General features: G+C 41.5%; 2 protein-coding genes across 9 annotated transcripts in view; one reads left to right on the forward strand and one right to left on the reverse strand.

Annotated features, from left to right (window-relative positions):
- foxk1 (forkhead box K1) overlaps positions 1-10,995 on the forward strand; it is a 17,220-nt gene extending 6,225 nt beyond the window's left edge. The window contains exons 3-10 of one of the 2 annotated variants that reach the window (XM_008404998.2): positions 4,431-4,629; positions 4,765-4,911; positions 5,382-5,575; positions 5,698-5,703; positions 5,826-5,992; positions 6,073-6,276; positions 7,016-7,189; positions 9,470-10,995. In XM_008404998.2, coding sequence (XP_008403220.1) covers positions 4,431-4,629; positions 4,765-4,911; positions 5,382-5,575; positions 5,698-5,703; positions 5,826-5,992; positions 6,073-6,276; positions 7,016-7,189; positions 9,470-9,702 — 1,324 coding nt within the window. In that variant the 3' untranslated portion in view covers positions 9,703-10,995. The remainder of the gene's footprint in view (positions 1-4,430; positions 4,630-4,764; positions 4,912-5,381; positions 5,576-5,697; positions 5,704-5,825; positions 5,993-6,072; positions 6,277-7,015; positions 7,190-9,469) is intronic. The other variant, XM_008405006.2, reaches the window with a different exon arrangement.
- Positions 10,996-12,082: 1,087 nt separating this feature from the next.
- The window catches only part of radil (Ras association and DIL domains), a 43,706-nt gene continuing 41,114 nt past the window's right edge, over positions 12,083-14,674 (reverse strand). For all 7 annotated transcript variants that reach the window (XM_008404969.2, XM_008404988.2, XM_008404980.2 and 4 more), the window contains 2 exons: positions 12,981-13,120; positions 12,083-12,790 (listed from right to left, as the gene is read on the reverse strand). In XM_008404969.2, coding sequence (XP_008403191.1) covers positions 12,691-12,790; positions 12,981-13,120 — 240 coding nt within the window. In that variant the 3' untranslated portion in view covers positions 12,083-12,690. The remainder of the gene's footprint in view (positions 12,791-12,980; positions 13,121-14,674) is intronic.

The following is a 14,674-nucleotide window of genomic DNA, read 5'->3' on the forward strand; positions in this document are numbered from 1 at the left end:
ATATTAGTGGACTCATAGCTGAGCAGCCAGTTAGATTGCTGGTTCAGTGCCCTCTGGTGGTGGATGCTTGCCTGTACAACAATCATACCCACCAATGTGGGCCTGTGTGTCCATGCCTTATATGGGGTGGCTGCAGCTATGGGGCATGTGATTGGTTATTGGGCAGAGAGTTTTGCCTGTAAGCCACTTTTCAGTCCATTCGTGGTTTCCCTTACACCCCCGCGTCACCTCCCCCACTTGAGCCCTCGGATAATGTTTCCTCATATGTGGAGTCAAAACAAACCAAATATAAATATGATTGCTCATGCTTCTTTGCTCCACTTCCCCTGCGGCCTTTTTTAGGTTCATACTCGTAGCAACATGCGGCTCAGAGAGAAACGTCTGCTTCCTCCTGAAACACCAACATATTCTCATTCAGGCAGATTGCTTACTTTTCTTGTCTGGCAGCTTCAGTGAATGACACAATACTAAACATTGTTCCTCTCTTTATGAACACACAGGAGGCCTGGAGAGTTTTTTATTTTTTTAAAGATGCAGAATTGACTCTTGTTCAGTTATTCAGTTATACACTTTATTCTTAAGAAGTTTATTTGCAGAATTTTATTTGTTTTCCTTTTCTCGTTGGCTTTAAGGTCTAAACTTTGAGCAATTGTAAAAAATGAATCCTGCAGCCATTTCCCCCTGCAAAGAAATGTAAACAAACCGTATTCTGTCCCTCTTGTGAGCCTTGATGGAACTGTATCCATGGCTCTCTGTTGTCAGAAGCAAATCAGAGCTTATGGACTCCCAGAAACCCCTGCTTACTTTCCCCAGAGAGGCAGGTGTATGTAATATCTTGTGGGGACCATTTTCCTGACACATACTACGTTGTGGGGACCAACTGCTTTCCCCTTGTGGGGACCAGGCTTCTGTCCCCACAAGGGGAAACGTTGTTTTTGGTTCAGGGGTTAGATTTAGGTCTAAGGTGTGAATTGAGTTTTGGTTAGGAATAAGTATGTAATGGGTAGGGTAAGGTTTAGGCTGTAGAAATGAATGGAAGTCAATGGAAAGTCCCCACAAAGATAGCCACGCAAACTTGTGTGCATGCACGTGTGTGTGTGTAATAGAAGCTACAGGACTTACTGGTGCACCAGATCAAATCCAGTTAGTTGTTAACTTGGTTCTCAGTATTGTTGGCTCATTGTTGGATTGTTTTAGTTGTGCTTGTGTTGATCTGTTCAGATTGTTAAACCAGTATGAAAAGACTGGATGAGGATGTAAACAATACTGATTTTGGATTCCCTGCTCTTTTCTGTTTTTGTTTTTTTATGTTTCCTTTGGGCTTCGTTATTTTTAAAATGAAGCCCAATTATTTAATTGGCTTCACATTAAATAAACCCTTTTTTGCATTTTGTCTCATATCTAAAAACATCCATGTTGTTATGGTTCCACTTGACAGACCAACAAAGATAAATGATGCATGGATTTTAAAATGTTATTTACAAATATAAATGGCTTGTATTTGTTTTCATCCTTCCTGAGTCAGTACTGTGTAGGACCATTGTTTTACTGCTGGAGACGTTCCAGCAGTAACTTCTCCAGCAGCTGGAGACATTTGTCAACCAAAACAAGAGCAGAGACGGGTTAGCCACAGTCAGGTCAGGTCCTCAGGGGCCCCAAATCAGTAAGCAGTGTAGCCTCTGAATCCCAAACTCCTACTAGGGTGGCTACAATGTTTCTGGTGTGTTCAGGATGATGCCTGAAAGTGCTGGGTACTTTCTCCCAGCACCCCTTTCTTTAAATAACAGCAATCCGTCTGATTGGTCTATGTAACGACCATCAATAAAAACAAAATGAAAATATTTTGTAAACTTGAAAATATTTTCTATTAATGTTTCATAAAATGTATTTTTATATCTCTTAAATAAATCTATCTTTCTCTATCTTTATCCCTTTATCAGGGAAAATTTCACCCTGACATCCAAACCAGGTCACACTTTTTATCTGGTGATGAGGTTAGTTTTCCATTTACACCACAAATGGCCCCTGCTTACTTTCCCCAGAGAGGCAGGTGTGTGTAATATCTTGTGGGGACCATTTTCCTGACCCATACTACATTGTGGGGACCAGCTGCTCCTTGTGGGGACAAAAGCCTGGTCCCCACAAGGTGTTGTGGCCAGGCCATTTAATGGCCACAACACGTGGTGTTGTGGCCATTAAATGGCTTGTTGGAAACCCCAAACGAGATGACCTGAGGCTCTTTCTGACAGTTTTTTTTTTAAATAAATTCCAGCTTAATTTATTTTTTTTTGTTTATTTAACCAGATAAAATCCCATTGAGATCCAGATCTAATTTTCAAGAGGGACCTCGGCAGAAATTATTGCCAACAACCTAGTTAGGTTGTTGGCAATAATTTCTGCCAACAAATTATTGCCAACAACATTTTTACATTTGTGTGTAAAAATGTGTGTGTAAAAATGTGTGTTTTATTTTACACACAAATGTGTGTAAAATAAAACACACATTTGTGTTTTATTTTACACAAATGTAAAATAAAACATGCAAAGTTTAAAACAAATTACAAAGCAGTTTAAAAGCATTGATGCTGACTGATAAAATCACGTTGCTCAAAAAAAGTCCAGTGAAATAAGATCCAAATCAGCTCCAGTCTTTAGTTCAGACTGAAGCTAATTCCATGCTATAGGAGCAATTTATGGAATAAAAATGAGTTATGCAAATTTGTTCAACTAGACTTTGACTGCAGTTGCTGCAGAGTAACCAGGGCCCACACTGCCATGTTCCAGCAGGTTTAGCTTCCAGATAGTGAATTGAACAATTTCGTGAGATTTTCAAAGCTAATCCTCCTTTAAACATCTCCAGTACTTTCTCCCAGCACCCCTTTCTTTTAATAACAGCAATCCGTCTGATTTGGGTAATCTATGTAACGACCATTAATAAAAAACAAAATGAAAATATTTTGGAAACTTGAAAATATTTTTTATTAATGTTCCATAAAATGTATTTCCATATCTCTTAAATAAATCTATCTTTATCTACTGGAGGGGAATATTTCACCCTGACACCCAAACCAGGTCACACTTTTTATCTGGTGATGAGTCAAGAGCAGAGCTATCAGTCCTTTCTACTCTTGCCTCCTCCAGATGAACCAGGAGTAGGAGAGTTACTCCAGCTGTTACTTGCAAGCTGCTACCATCAAAGCCAAATTTTTTGGCACATTTAAAAAAACGCAGATATCCTGGCTGCTGGTCTTTTGTGACCGAGTTTTTTTTGTACACTCTGTCTGCTGGCGGGATCGCGAGTTCACCCGCTTGCGTGTGCAGCTGACTCAGCGCGTGTGTCCAACACTCCTACTGTGTTGGACACACCGTAGAAGTGCCTGTTTTCATCCAGCTTTTGTCAACTTTGACGTTAGTGCTTTTGAAAATTCGCAATGATCAAGCCGAGCAAGCGGTGTGGTTTGGTGCTTGCACCCTGGTGCTATGTTACCTGTGTGAATGAGGCAAGCGACCACATGTGGACCCAAATCACTCACGGTGTGGCATTACTTCGATAGGCTAATAAAATCAATAACTTTACCTGTGAAGACCTTGAATATGTCGTGATCTTGGTGGGGATCTTGGAGGGAAGGTGATGGTAGAGCAAACACTGCAGTCTTCATGAAGCTGTTTCTTCTTCCTTCCCAACCTCTGAAACTTTGACCGAACAGTTGAATTTACTGTTAAATTACATCTGCTGTAAACCCTGCTTATTAGGGGTCTATTCAAATATTTGATTGCTTTAGTTTTCTTCTACTTTACACACATGTAACTATTTGATGGCCAATCCTGGAGTGATTGTTGATTAGTAATCTCTCAAAGATGTGAAAAATCTTTAAGGATTTAAAAGTCTTTCATCAGTAACTGTTTTAATTTTCATTTTTGTGCATTTAAAAGCTACAGACCATATAAACACTGCTTCCCTGTGTCTCCCTGTTGACACGTTCTCCAGATTATATTCACTTACACATGGTTACATAACCATGTGTAATTTTATGACTTCTGTTCAGAAGTCATAAAATTTTGACTTCTGAACAGTTTACATTGTTCAAACTATTGTAAAGATGACTATTATGTTTGTATGTCAGTTTCTCTTTACATATTTGCTGCTTGTTGTTTTGGTGGCAGAGTTTCTGTGAGGAAGTTGAAGCTGGAGATCAGCTGAACATTTAGTGGAAGTGTGAAACCTCGTTGGTTCGTTCTGCTCTGCTTCCATGAGCCTGCAGGAAGCTGTGTGTGAACGTAGCACTGCACAGTTCATCTGGAGCATAACGCAAACGCAGAGAGAGGAAACTGATCAATACAACCTCATGCTGCCATTGGCTGATATATACACACACCCTCTGCAAAGTAACCTAGGAAAACGTAAGCACACACCTTTCTCTTCTCCACAGCGTTCCCAACTCCTGCCCTGCTAGCCCTCGAGGGGCAGGGTCATCAGGGTATCGCTATGGACGCAATGTGACCTCCGACCTTCAGTTAGCTGCAGAATACGCTGCGAAGGCTGTATCTGAGCAGAGGCGAAGTCTTGCTGAGCACAGAGGTGGGGGAAGTGAGCAGCGTGTGGAGTCGGTGGGCGGAGACAGCCCCAAGGTAAAAATGTCTGTCCCACACAGACCTGTCCTTTTTCTAGCAGGGGACATTTTTGTGATGCATATTCATAGATCCTTTATTTGAACAGGAGAAATCTCTTAAGACTTACAAGAGATTGTTGCTCTGTTTGTCTAGGATGAGTCCAAGCCTCCGTATTCCTATGCACAACTGATCGTCCAGGCTATCTCTTCAGCTCCAGACAAACAGCTCACCCTCAGCGGGATTTATGCCCACATCACCAAACACTACCCCTACTACCGCACTGCAGACAAGGGCTGGCAGGTACAGTTCCTTTCATCCGCCTGGGAGGCTGTGAGCCAAACCCAGGGTGCTTCCTGGGGAACAGGAACATCGTCGAAAATAGCATAAATTTCAGTAATTCACTTTAGAAAGTGAAACTTGCAGATTCATTACAGAGTGAGATATTTTTATTCCCAAAATTCAAGACCAATAAAAGACCGACAAACCAGGTTTTGTAGATCTTTTTAGTGTAATGTTTAGTGGAAGGAAAATGTGGTGGTAGGAAAAGCTGGACAAGCATCAAAATGACCAGAACATCCATAATCTTCACACTTTCAAAGGGATTGCAGAGAGAAATGGACTTCTCCAAGATGCACCCTCAGAGGGTGCATCTGTAATGGTGGAGAGTAGAACATTATTGACTTTAATGTCCTTTCTCCTCATTAGCCAGTTTTTCTCTTATCTCCATGGGAGGAATGTGTTTTTACAATGGCTTTCTGTGTTTTGTCCAGAACTCAATCAGACACAACTTGTCTCTGAACCGCTACTTCCTGAAAGTAGCCCGTTCTCAGGATGAGCCTGGGAAGGGAAGCTTCTGGCGCATCGACTCGGCCTCTGAGAGCAAGCTGGTGGAACAAGCCTTCAGGAAGAGACGGCAGAGAGGCGTGGCCTGTTTCAGGACTCCGTTTGGACCTTTGTCGTCACGGTATAATCCTAAATTATTTCTTTTTTAATTGTCTGTGGCACCAACATGAACACTGAACTGAGTGGGGTTAACCTTTATCCCCTTTGTCTGCTTCTGTCACTTGCTGTCATGTGATTGGACAGAACCAAGTAAGTGTCGTGTTGAGTTGTGTTTTGGTGAAAGATGGCCGCAGCAACAGTGCGCCTCATGACATCACAGCTGTTTGTCAGTAATGTGGCTGAGTTTTCTTCTCCTTGGCTTTCTGATTCAGGAGTGCACCGGCGTCTCCCACCCATCAGGGGCTGCTGTCCCCTTCGTCCAGTGGGCTGCAGACTCCTGAGTGTCTGAGCAGAGAGGGCTCCCCCATCCCTCAGGACCACCATGAGCAGCTGGCCAGCAAACTGGCGTCTGAGTACAGGTACTCCCAGAGCGCCCCAGGTAAGCCCAGATAAACAAACACCAAACATTCTCCCCAATCTTAAGCAGTGTGAGAAATGAGTAAAAATGTGTGTGAACAGGCTCCCCAGTCAGCGCTCAGCATGTCATCATGGCTGCCCCCCCCCACCCAACCGTCCTGAAACCCATCCACATGCTTCAGAGCGCCCCGCAGCCTTCTGTCACCATGGTGCGTGTGGTCACCAGCGCCCCTCCAGTCTCTGCCCCCCCTAATGGCTACAGCACTTTGACTGTTGGAGGACTGGAGAGCAACAGCGACATCAGAGGTGAGGACAGAACTGCTGAGAGGCCAGACCCTCTTGAGGAAACAAGGCTGTGGTTTTTACCAAGCTAATGTCACCTGCAGACTTCTGCTGTTGAGAAACCATTGCTTCCTGGAGGTGTGGCCTGTGTTGAGGTTTTAAATTTTACCTAATTGCTAACGGTTCCATGTAATGCACCAGTTCAATACTAAGAAGCTTACTGGACGTTGCCTGCACTATAAGCAACCATCCTCCCCAGAGAAGAACTGATTTGAAATTAGGCAGCTGTTAATGATAATTTAATATTTAGAGTGTGAGTCCAACACAGACTGAACAACTTCATTCACTTCCTCTGTATTGCTAAAACTAGACAGACAATTCTAAAGCAGCGCATCGTTCTCAACTTCTCCTTCTGTTCACTGATTGGCCAGCAAAAACTCTACCAGAGACTGTGCTGGAAACAAGATTTTTTTTCTAACAGAATTGAAGGCAATGGTCAGGCTAGGTGGACAGTGGTCAGGCTAGGTGGACATGCAGCATTCCTTCTTAATTATCTCTCAAATTTAGCATGTTGTGAATTCACACCTGACATTTGGTCCGCTTTAAATGGACCACAGCTTACCCTATCTCCTAGTGTGCAGGTGTGAATTCACTAATGACTTTAACTGATGTTAACGAAGAGAATCATTTTTACGCCACTTTTCTGAAAGCTAAATGCATCCAGATGGGATGCTGACGTGTGAGTCGTTTATTTCCTCTTCAGATGCCCAGCAGAACAGAGAGTTGGTGATCCAGACGCTGGACAGCGTGGTGCAGGCTGGAGAGGGACGCCATGTCACGCCGGGGTTCCACCAACTTCCTGTCCGTCCTGTTACCCAGAATGGCAAATACATCACTGCTGCTGTTCCCACAGTAACCAGTTTTGCTAATTCATCTGGTAAGCTTTGTCCATTTCTCTAGGTACAGAAAAATGGACTGTAGATCAGAAAGTCAATAAAAAGTTAATTTAATTCAAGAAAGCAGGGTTCGTACCGGTCATGGAAAACCTGGAAAGTCATGAAATTTAATTTTTCCATTTTCAAGACCTGGAAAGTCATGGAACTTCATTTCAGGTCATGGAATTTTCAAATAAGGGCAAAGAATGCTGTTTTTCTCTTTGTGGTGCATGTGTTTCTGTGGTTCTCGTCTTTCATGTCGTCTGTGTGTCGGACATTGAGAACTCAGTCAAGACCACAACTGTGGAAATGTCACTAAATTGCCAGCATATTAGTGCTGGCATCCTTGTTGACAAATACACAAGGATATTTATTTGTCAAAACATCCTTGTTCTTACTGGATGCAAAATATACCGATTCAAATCCAAGCAATAATGTGACTTGTTTCTGTTACCACGCCTCCCCTTTTGACTCGCATGCACTGCTCTAAGACAGTGTTTGTCTCAGAGCAGGAGAAGATGTCTATCTAATCGCCAGTAATAAGCGATAAGCATCAGTGAGTAATTTCTCACCATGGCGGACGACAGAAAATACAGCAGCGGAGCACAGAAAAGAAAAAGAAGACTGCGGCAGAGAGGTGATGAAGAAAATATCCAAGCTAACATAGGGGATAATCTGTGCTGATATTCAGGTAAAAACTGATGAGTTCTAGTTACTGGGCTGACCAAAAAGCAAGGAGCTGTCAAAATATGGATGTTAATTTTAAAGCATCGGAACAGGTTCAAAGTTCATGTGGTGCTCTGCTCGCATGCACACCAACGCAAACTTAAAAAAGCGGAACTAACTTCATGTTCCGCGCCTGATTTACATTCAAAGTCTATGTGGAGGCACGTCGAGGGCCGTTGCGGCGCATTTTGAGCGAACTGTTCTACTGCTACAGGCGAAGGTCCAAAGTGCGTCCTGCCCAGCCCTGACACGCAGCTAAAAGCCAGTTATCACAGAATAAAAGTTTTGACCAGGTTTGGCTGTCAAACTGTTTGGGAAATACTCACCTTGGCTATCTGAGCTTGGTAAGGAAATAAACCTGATAATTAGAGAACTGATAAAAATTGAAAGAAAATTGAGACAAATATAAAAAGATAATTATGAAGGATAAATAAATACAGTACATAGAAGATGAATAGAGAACATCGTCAAGTTTTTCTGTCTTAGGAATGCTCTGTCAAATATGTAGACATATTCAAGACGCTCAAGTACTTCTTTAATAACTACTAAATATATTTTCTTTGCAATAATGGTCTTTTCATTGATTACAGTAATCAACTGTTCTCCAGACAAATGAAAAAGAAAGCAGCGGTGCACTGACTGGAATTTTCTGGCCCATCACCGATCTTTAAAAAACCTGACTTGATGATTTTTTTTTTTTTGTGTGTGCGCAAAATATAGCAAAAAAGTCACTGACTTTAGGTGATTGTTGTAAACTGTGCAAATGGAGAGTTGACCTGGTGGGTGGGATTGTCCATTAGCCCTCTCTCATGACAGAGCAATAGGGCCTGCACATTGGCACAAGCCCAGGGGCTCACGCCCTCCTAAGTCCGGCCCTGTGGACGTATGACAATACTGTCTGCAATATGATGCAACATTCACAAACGAGCCAATTCTTCTGAACAGCTCTTAATAGTAAGGAGCCGGTTCTCAGTGAGAACCGTTCTTTGTTTTTGAAATGCTCTGTGCACACTGCAGTAGCTATTATTCTATTTTATGAACATACGAAGGGGTACCCAAAAGTTTCCAGCGCAGTTTTTGTAGTACACGATTCTGCCGCTAGTCATTTGTTCAACCACACCTTCTTATTCAGTGTGCCAAGCGGCGTTGATGTCGAAGGTTTTGTCTACCCGCAGTGAATTTTCTTGGAAAAGCTGTTTTGTCCAGCCGTCGTTTTTCTTCATGGACAAGTTTTATGAGCAGCGCGCGGCTGAAGCATTGCTTCCTGCTCGGGGAAAAAATCATCGGAAACCGTTCAAATGTTGAAGACAAATGTTGTGCTTACAAGGATGACGCTATGTGTCAAGTTCAAGTTTACTTGTGGTTCACCCGCTTTAAAAATGGTGAAATGTCAATTGATGATCAACCGCTTTTTTCCCCGAGCAGGAAGCAAAACTTTACAGCCGCTGCTCGGGGAAAGAAGCGTTGCAATATTTTGGCCCAGAACTGATGAGAGAAGTTGTTCTGCTGCACCCAGCACCATCCATAAGAGCTAAACTCTGCTTTCTGCCTCCCAGGCCTGAGCAGCCCCCTGCAGATCCTGGCTGCCCAGGCATCCAGCTCTCCTCCGGTGATGGTGGGCCGCCAGTCCGGTGGAGACGCCTCCTCTGGATCAGCAGGTGAGCCGCTGCCCAAGCGGCCAAAGATGGAGGATGAAGGAGAGACTGAATCTGCTCAGCACCAAGCTACATCTGCCCCTCAGCCTGTTATTGTTGCTATGACGTCACAAACCCATGAGCCCCGACAATGAAACCTGGGGTCTCTCCCCAGGTATCCAACGGGCATCCTCTGTCATGTCAAAATGTTTTGCCTTTTGACATAAATATGACTGTATTTGTTGAATGGAATGAATTTGGTCAAAATGACAAAATGTATATTTGTTCTACATTTTAGAGGCGAGTGAATCTGGCTTCAGTTTGTTTCATCTTACGTTAATCAAAGGAAACTGAAGATAATTAGGCCTGATGAGCAGAATGGTTTAGCACTGCTTTAACTTTCTAAACAATGGAGATATGAGGAATGTGGTGGAACTTCAGCCAAAGACCCATCCTTAACTGCTGCATTGGTTAGTTAGTTTAAATATGGAGACTCAGTGCAGCCTGTGGAAGCTGGCAGCACGTAAACCAGGTTTATGTCACCTGGGAGACCAGGATCATGACTAGTTTTATAAAAGAAGCAATATTCCTAGACAGTAAAATTAGACCAAAACAAGCTCAGAGAAATAAAAGTATGAATATTAACCTTAAAACCAGAATGTAATACCTCTTGCCTTCTCATAGAAGCAGCAAAAAAAAAGATGTTGAGGAAATACAGGAAAGACAAGCCAGCTGTTTCAAAGTGAAGCTCCTCACATTCAGGCCCAACAGACTGATGATGGAGGACGAAGAGAGGCAGCTACTGGAGGCTGACTGAAGTGGAGGGCTAACCCAATGCTGACAAACTGATTGTTTTTCATTTGTTTAGTTTGTGTAGTGGTGTGAGAAGAGGTGAAATGGCCTCCGCTCAGATTTATTTTAGCACAAAGAGGAGCTATTGTAGTAGCTCAAAGCCTTAAAATATTCCTACTTATCTGAAATTTAATTTTAGCCTGTAGACCGCTTTATTGGTTTAGGCTAATATAGCGCTTAAACAGTACACAATCAGCAACACTACGGCAGCAGAAGTTACGTTGCGTCAATTAACTTGTTTTCTTAAGAGAAAAAAAAGGGCGGGACCAACTCGTGAAATTTTACCTGTTCTCAGCTTTCTTTCCAGAACTTTCTGCATATTCTCTTCTTTCAGCTTGTTTTTCTCGCACTCTTCATTGATTAATCTCTCCTTACAGTCTCTGCAGAGGCATCAAGCCTCTGCAGGAGCTGCTTTAATTAGATTTGTTCTAGCACTTTCTCCCCCGTTCTTTTGTCTCCTTTAGCACCTCAGAATGTCCTCACAGGCTTCATGCTCAAGATTTCACTGATTGTTGCACAACAGATGGATGCATTATGATTGTATGCTGCTCTGCTAAGTAACAAAGCTAATTAAAGTTCTTATTTTGGAAAAAAAAATTTGCGTAAGAGCAGCTGTCATCGACAGGTAAACATGGGAATAGAGGTATACGTATTTTTTAATGTCCCTGTTTTTGTGATTTATTAAAATGTGTAGCACAAATTAAAATTCTTATTGACATAACTCGTCTTCTCTTACATAATACAAAACATATTTAAACAAGTTGATTTATTGTCAAAGAATCCAACAAGATCTTGTTTTCTTGTGTACCATTGTTCTTAATATAAATACTGATCAGATTACATGCATGAGGTGATGCGCCACACAAACTAGATACAAAATTGAAATATTTCCAAAAAATAAATATAAAGCAGAGGAATAAAATTCACAAGGAAATAAAGTAACTTTGTGGTTAATGGGGAAAAATGGTCTAAAGTCTCACATTCTTAAATTTCAACATATAATACTTTCCAGATTTCACCCAAACTTGTTTTTGGACCCAAATTTATCTTAACCACCTTGTTACGATGTGTTGCCCTATCAGGCACAGAATGATGAAATATCCAACATAGCACTTTTAATTACTGAATGTCTCCATGAGACAAGGACGGCGCTGATGGAGCAGCAAAGTCATGACTTACAGTGGAGAAAAGTTTTTATCATTTGTCAATTTACAAATGTTTTCAAGTTTGCTTGCTTCACTTAAGAAATCCTGCCATGAAAAGGTTTTGGCCTCGACAAGGAGGCAGTCCTTCCTTCAAAAAATGGATACTGCCAGCAAGACACCAAAACATTGCCAAGGGATCTTATGCAGGTAGCTCTCTCACCCCAGAGAGCAATGTCCCCCCCCCCCCCTTTCTAAAAAGTCTCATCAAATTAATTAAGAGCATTAGCTCACCTTCCTTCAGATCCAGTTAAAATGTATTAGTCTATCAAAGGCAACTGGTTTCAGCAGAAGATTCCTCCACGTGGATTCTTTTTAACATTTTTTGTTCTGTTATAAACATGAACACTCAAGTGTTTTGTGTAACTGTACATGTTGTAGCAGCATGTAAAAAAAAGTTGCTGTAATGCACAAACCAGAATAAAGAAGTGACAATAAATACAGAAGTTAAAAAAAGACACAAATAATTAAAGTCCCATCATTCCATAAAACATTTTCCATCAATAGGTCTTTGTTTTTTTTCTCCTCACAAACAGGAATAAATCCCAAATTGCTTTCTGTTGTTCATCTAGCTGATAAAATATTTATAACTATTTACAGTGTGAACAGAGCGGCACTGAGGACCTGAAGCTCAACGTTTCCACCAGGAGTGGAGCTCCTCACATTCAGGCCCTCAGCCAGGTGTTTTACATCCAAAGCCTGGTACAAAAAGTAAACATTCAATCACAAAAGTTTAATGGTGTCAAGAACTCCTAACAAACAACTTTATAAAACATTCCTTTCCAAAAGCACGTCATCAAATGCTTTGACATAAACAGAAGGATGTCTCTCCAGTTTTACAAATGGATGCTTCCGAGCGACAGCTGAGCAATGAATCAAGCTATTTCCATCTGGAATTAGAGCTGGAAATATTCCACACATTGAGGATAATTCTTCTGTGCTTTAAACACCAGGCTGCCTGGTGATGATTAATGAACCTGATGCTATTTTACAAACTCAGGATTCCCAGTCTGATACATGTAAGCCATAGTTGTGTGAACCCTGCTGAGCTTTGCACGTGTCAGCAGCATGGTGCTAGTGGGGCAGTGGTCAGCAGGACGAGGCACTGATCTTCTCTGAGACCTCGGGGTCTGACTTGGCTACCAGGAAACGCAGTCGACCCCCTCCCAGACGAATCAGATCCACCGCGCTGTCGGGGTGAGCAAGCGGAAGTGAGAGAGGGAGGAGAAGAAGAGTCTGGTTACATGGAGCTCAGCAGAGATGGACCAACAATAAACAGCACATGACTGTGAGCTTGAACCGATCAATCAGCTTAAGAGGTCAACACCAGTTGTAAGATGAACACTGAGGGCAGACGGCTCTCTCTACCGCTCCTTTACCTCTGGTAGTCGGCTCCGATCAGACTGGTCCCATTCACTGCCAGGATGCGGTCGCCGATCCTCAGCCTGCCGTCGGATGCAGCCGGCCCATCGGGGATCAGGGTCCGGATGTAAATACCGGGAGCATTAAGAGGGGTGTGCTGCCAAACGGAAATTAGTTACTGAAGGTCAAGAGGATATAAGTTGGTGGTAGTTTGGCTAAAATACACACTGGTTACTAAAATAAGATCCGATTTATTTTTGATTCTCTGTTTACAATTGATAATTTACCTAAAAATCTACATTTTAGACCCTTTTACTTGGAAAGATTAGAACTGTAAAATTTCAAATTACTAACGTTGTGAAATGAGTGTCGGCCGATTTCCGTGAAAAATCGGCCGATAACTTTTATATTTACGGTCACGGTCTCTTGTTGCCGATCACCTGCATCTCACTTCGCAGCCTGCGTGTGTAGCTCATCTCCTCTTTCCTTTACACTGCGCAAGCGCGCAGCAACAAATCCTAAGCGATGTGGTGAACTACTATAACGCTCTGAGAGTGAATGGGGAAGTGTGCGTGTTCCCCCAAAGAAATATCTCGTGGTTGAAGCACGTCAAAATGCATCAACACAACTAATCTAATGTGACATTTAAAAAACAAGCACTTGACACTGTTTTTTTCTACATCGAGGCTCACTGCAGGTTGCAGGTCAGGTCAGCAGTCTGACCCATGATTGCGGTTTTGAGTAATGAACCAGGCTGGGAGTTTTTAAAAGCCTCAGGAATCTTTTGCAGGTGTTTAGAGTTACTTTGTTGATTCAGATGATCAGGTTAACTGCTCGTTCAGAGAACCTTTTCATGATATGCTAATTTTTTGAGACTGGGATTTTGGGTTTTCATGAGCTGTTTGCCAAAATCATCAGTATTAAAACAATAAAAGACCTGAAATATTTCAGTTGTTGTGCAATGAATCTAAAATATATGACAGTTTAATTTTTATCATTACATTATGGAAAATAATGAACTTTATCACAATATGCTAATTTTTTGAGAAGGACCTGTATTATTATAAAACTTATATTATGTATTATAACATTCATCAGCAAAGTTTACAGAGGTGGTAAAGACTATTATTTATGTGTAATCCTTTCACTAGTAAGATACATCCCAAATCGTCCGTTTTTGTTTTGAAAGTTTCCTAAAGACACGATGTGAGGAAGAAGAGGGAGAATCTATGAAGAGAGACAGATTCACTGCAGCACGGATGAATCTCACATCGGATTTTGGACTCGATCTCAGCTGTTAAATCACTGAAGCTGGAACTTGTCAGCTGAAAAACATGCATACATGCATGTTTTTCAGTTATATACATTATACATACATAATGTATATATGTATATACATATAAACATGTATCCAATATATATTATTCAGTATTAATCATTATTTATTTGTGCCATTATTAATCATTACTTATTTGTGTTTGTATAGTTATATAAATATGTATTGATATTACTAAATAATTTATTAAATAATGAACTGCTGTGTGCTTTGTAATATGCTTTTCATACATCGATATCAGAATATTCCATTCCTATTTGATTGTTATAGCCACTAAGCATATTTAAATATGCTGAACTATGTATTAAAAACATACTTAAAAAATATAATTGTTTATAAATGTAGCTTTGATAGATGTTTGAATATGGTTTCCAA

The sequence above is a fragment of the Poecilia reticulata genome, linkage group LG1 (assembly GCF_000633615.1).
Source record: "Poecilia reticulata strain Guanapo linkage group LG1, Guppy_female_1.0+MT, whole genome shotgun sequence".
NCBI classification, from domain to species: Eukaryota; Metazoa; Chordata; class Actinopteri; order Cyprinodontiformes; family Poeciliidae; genus Poecilia; species Poecilia reticulata.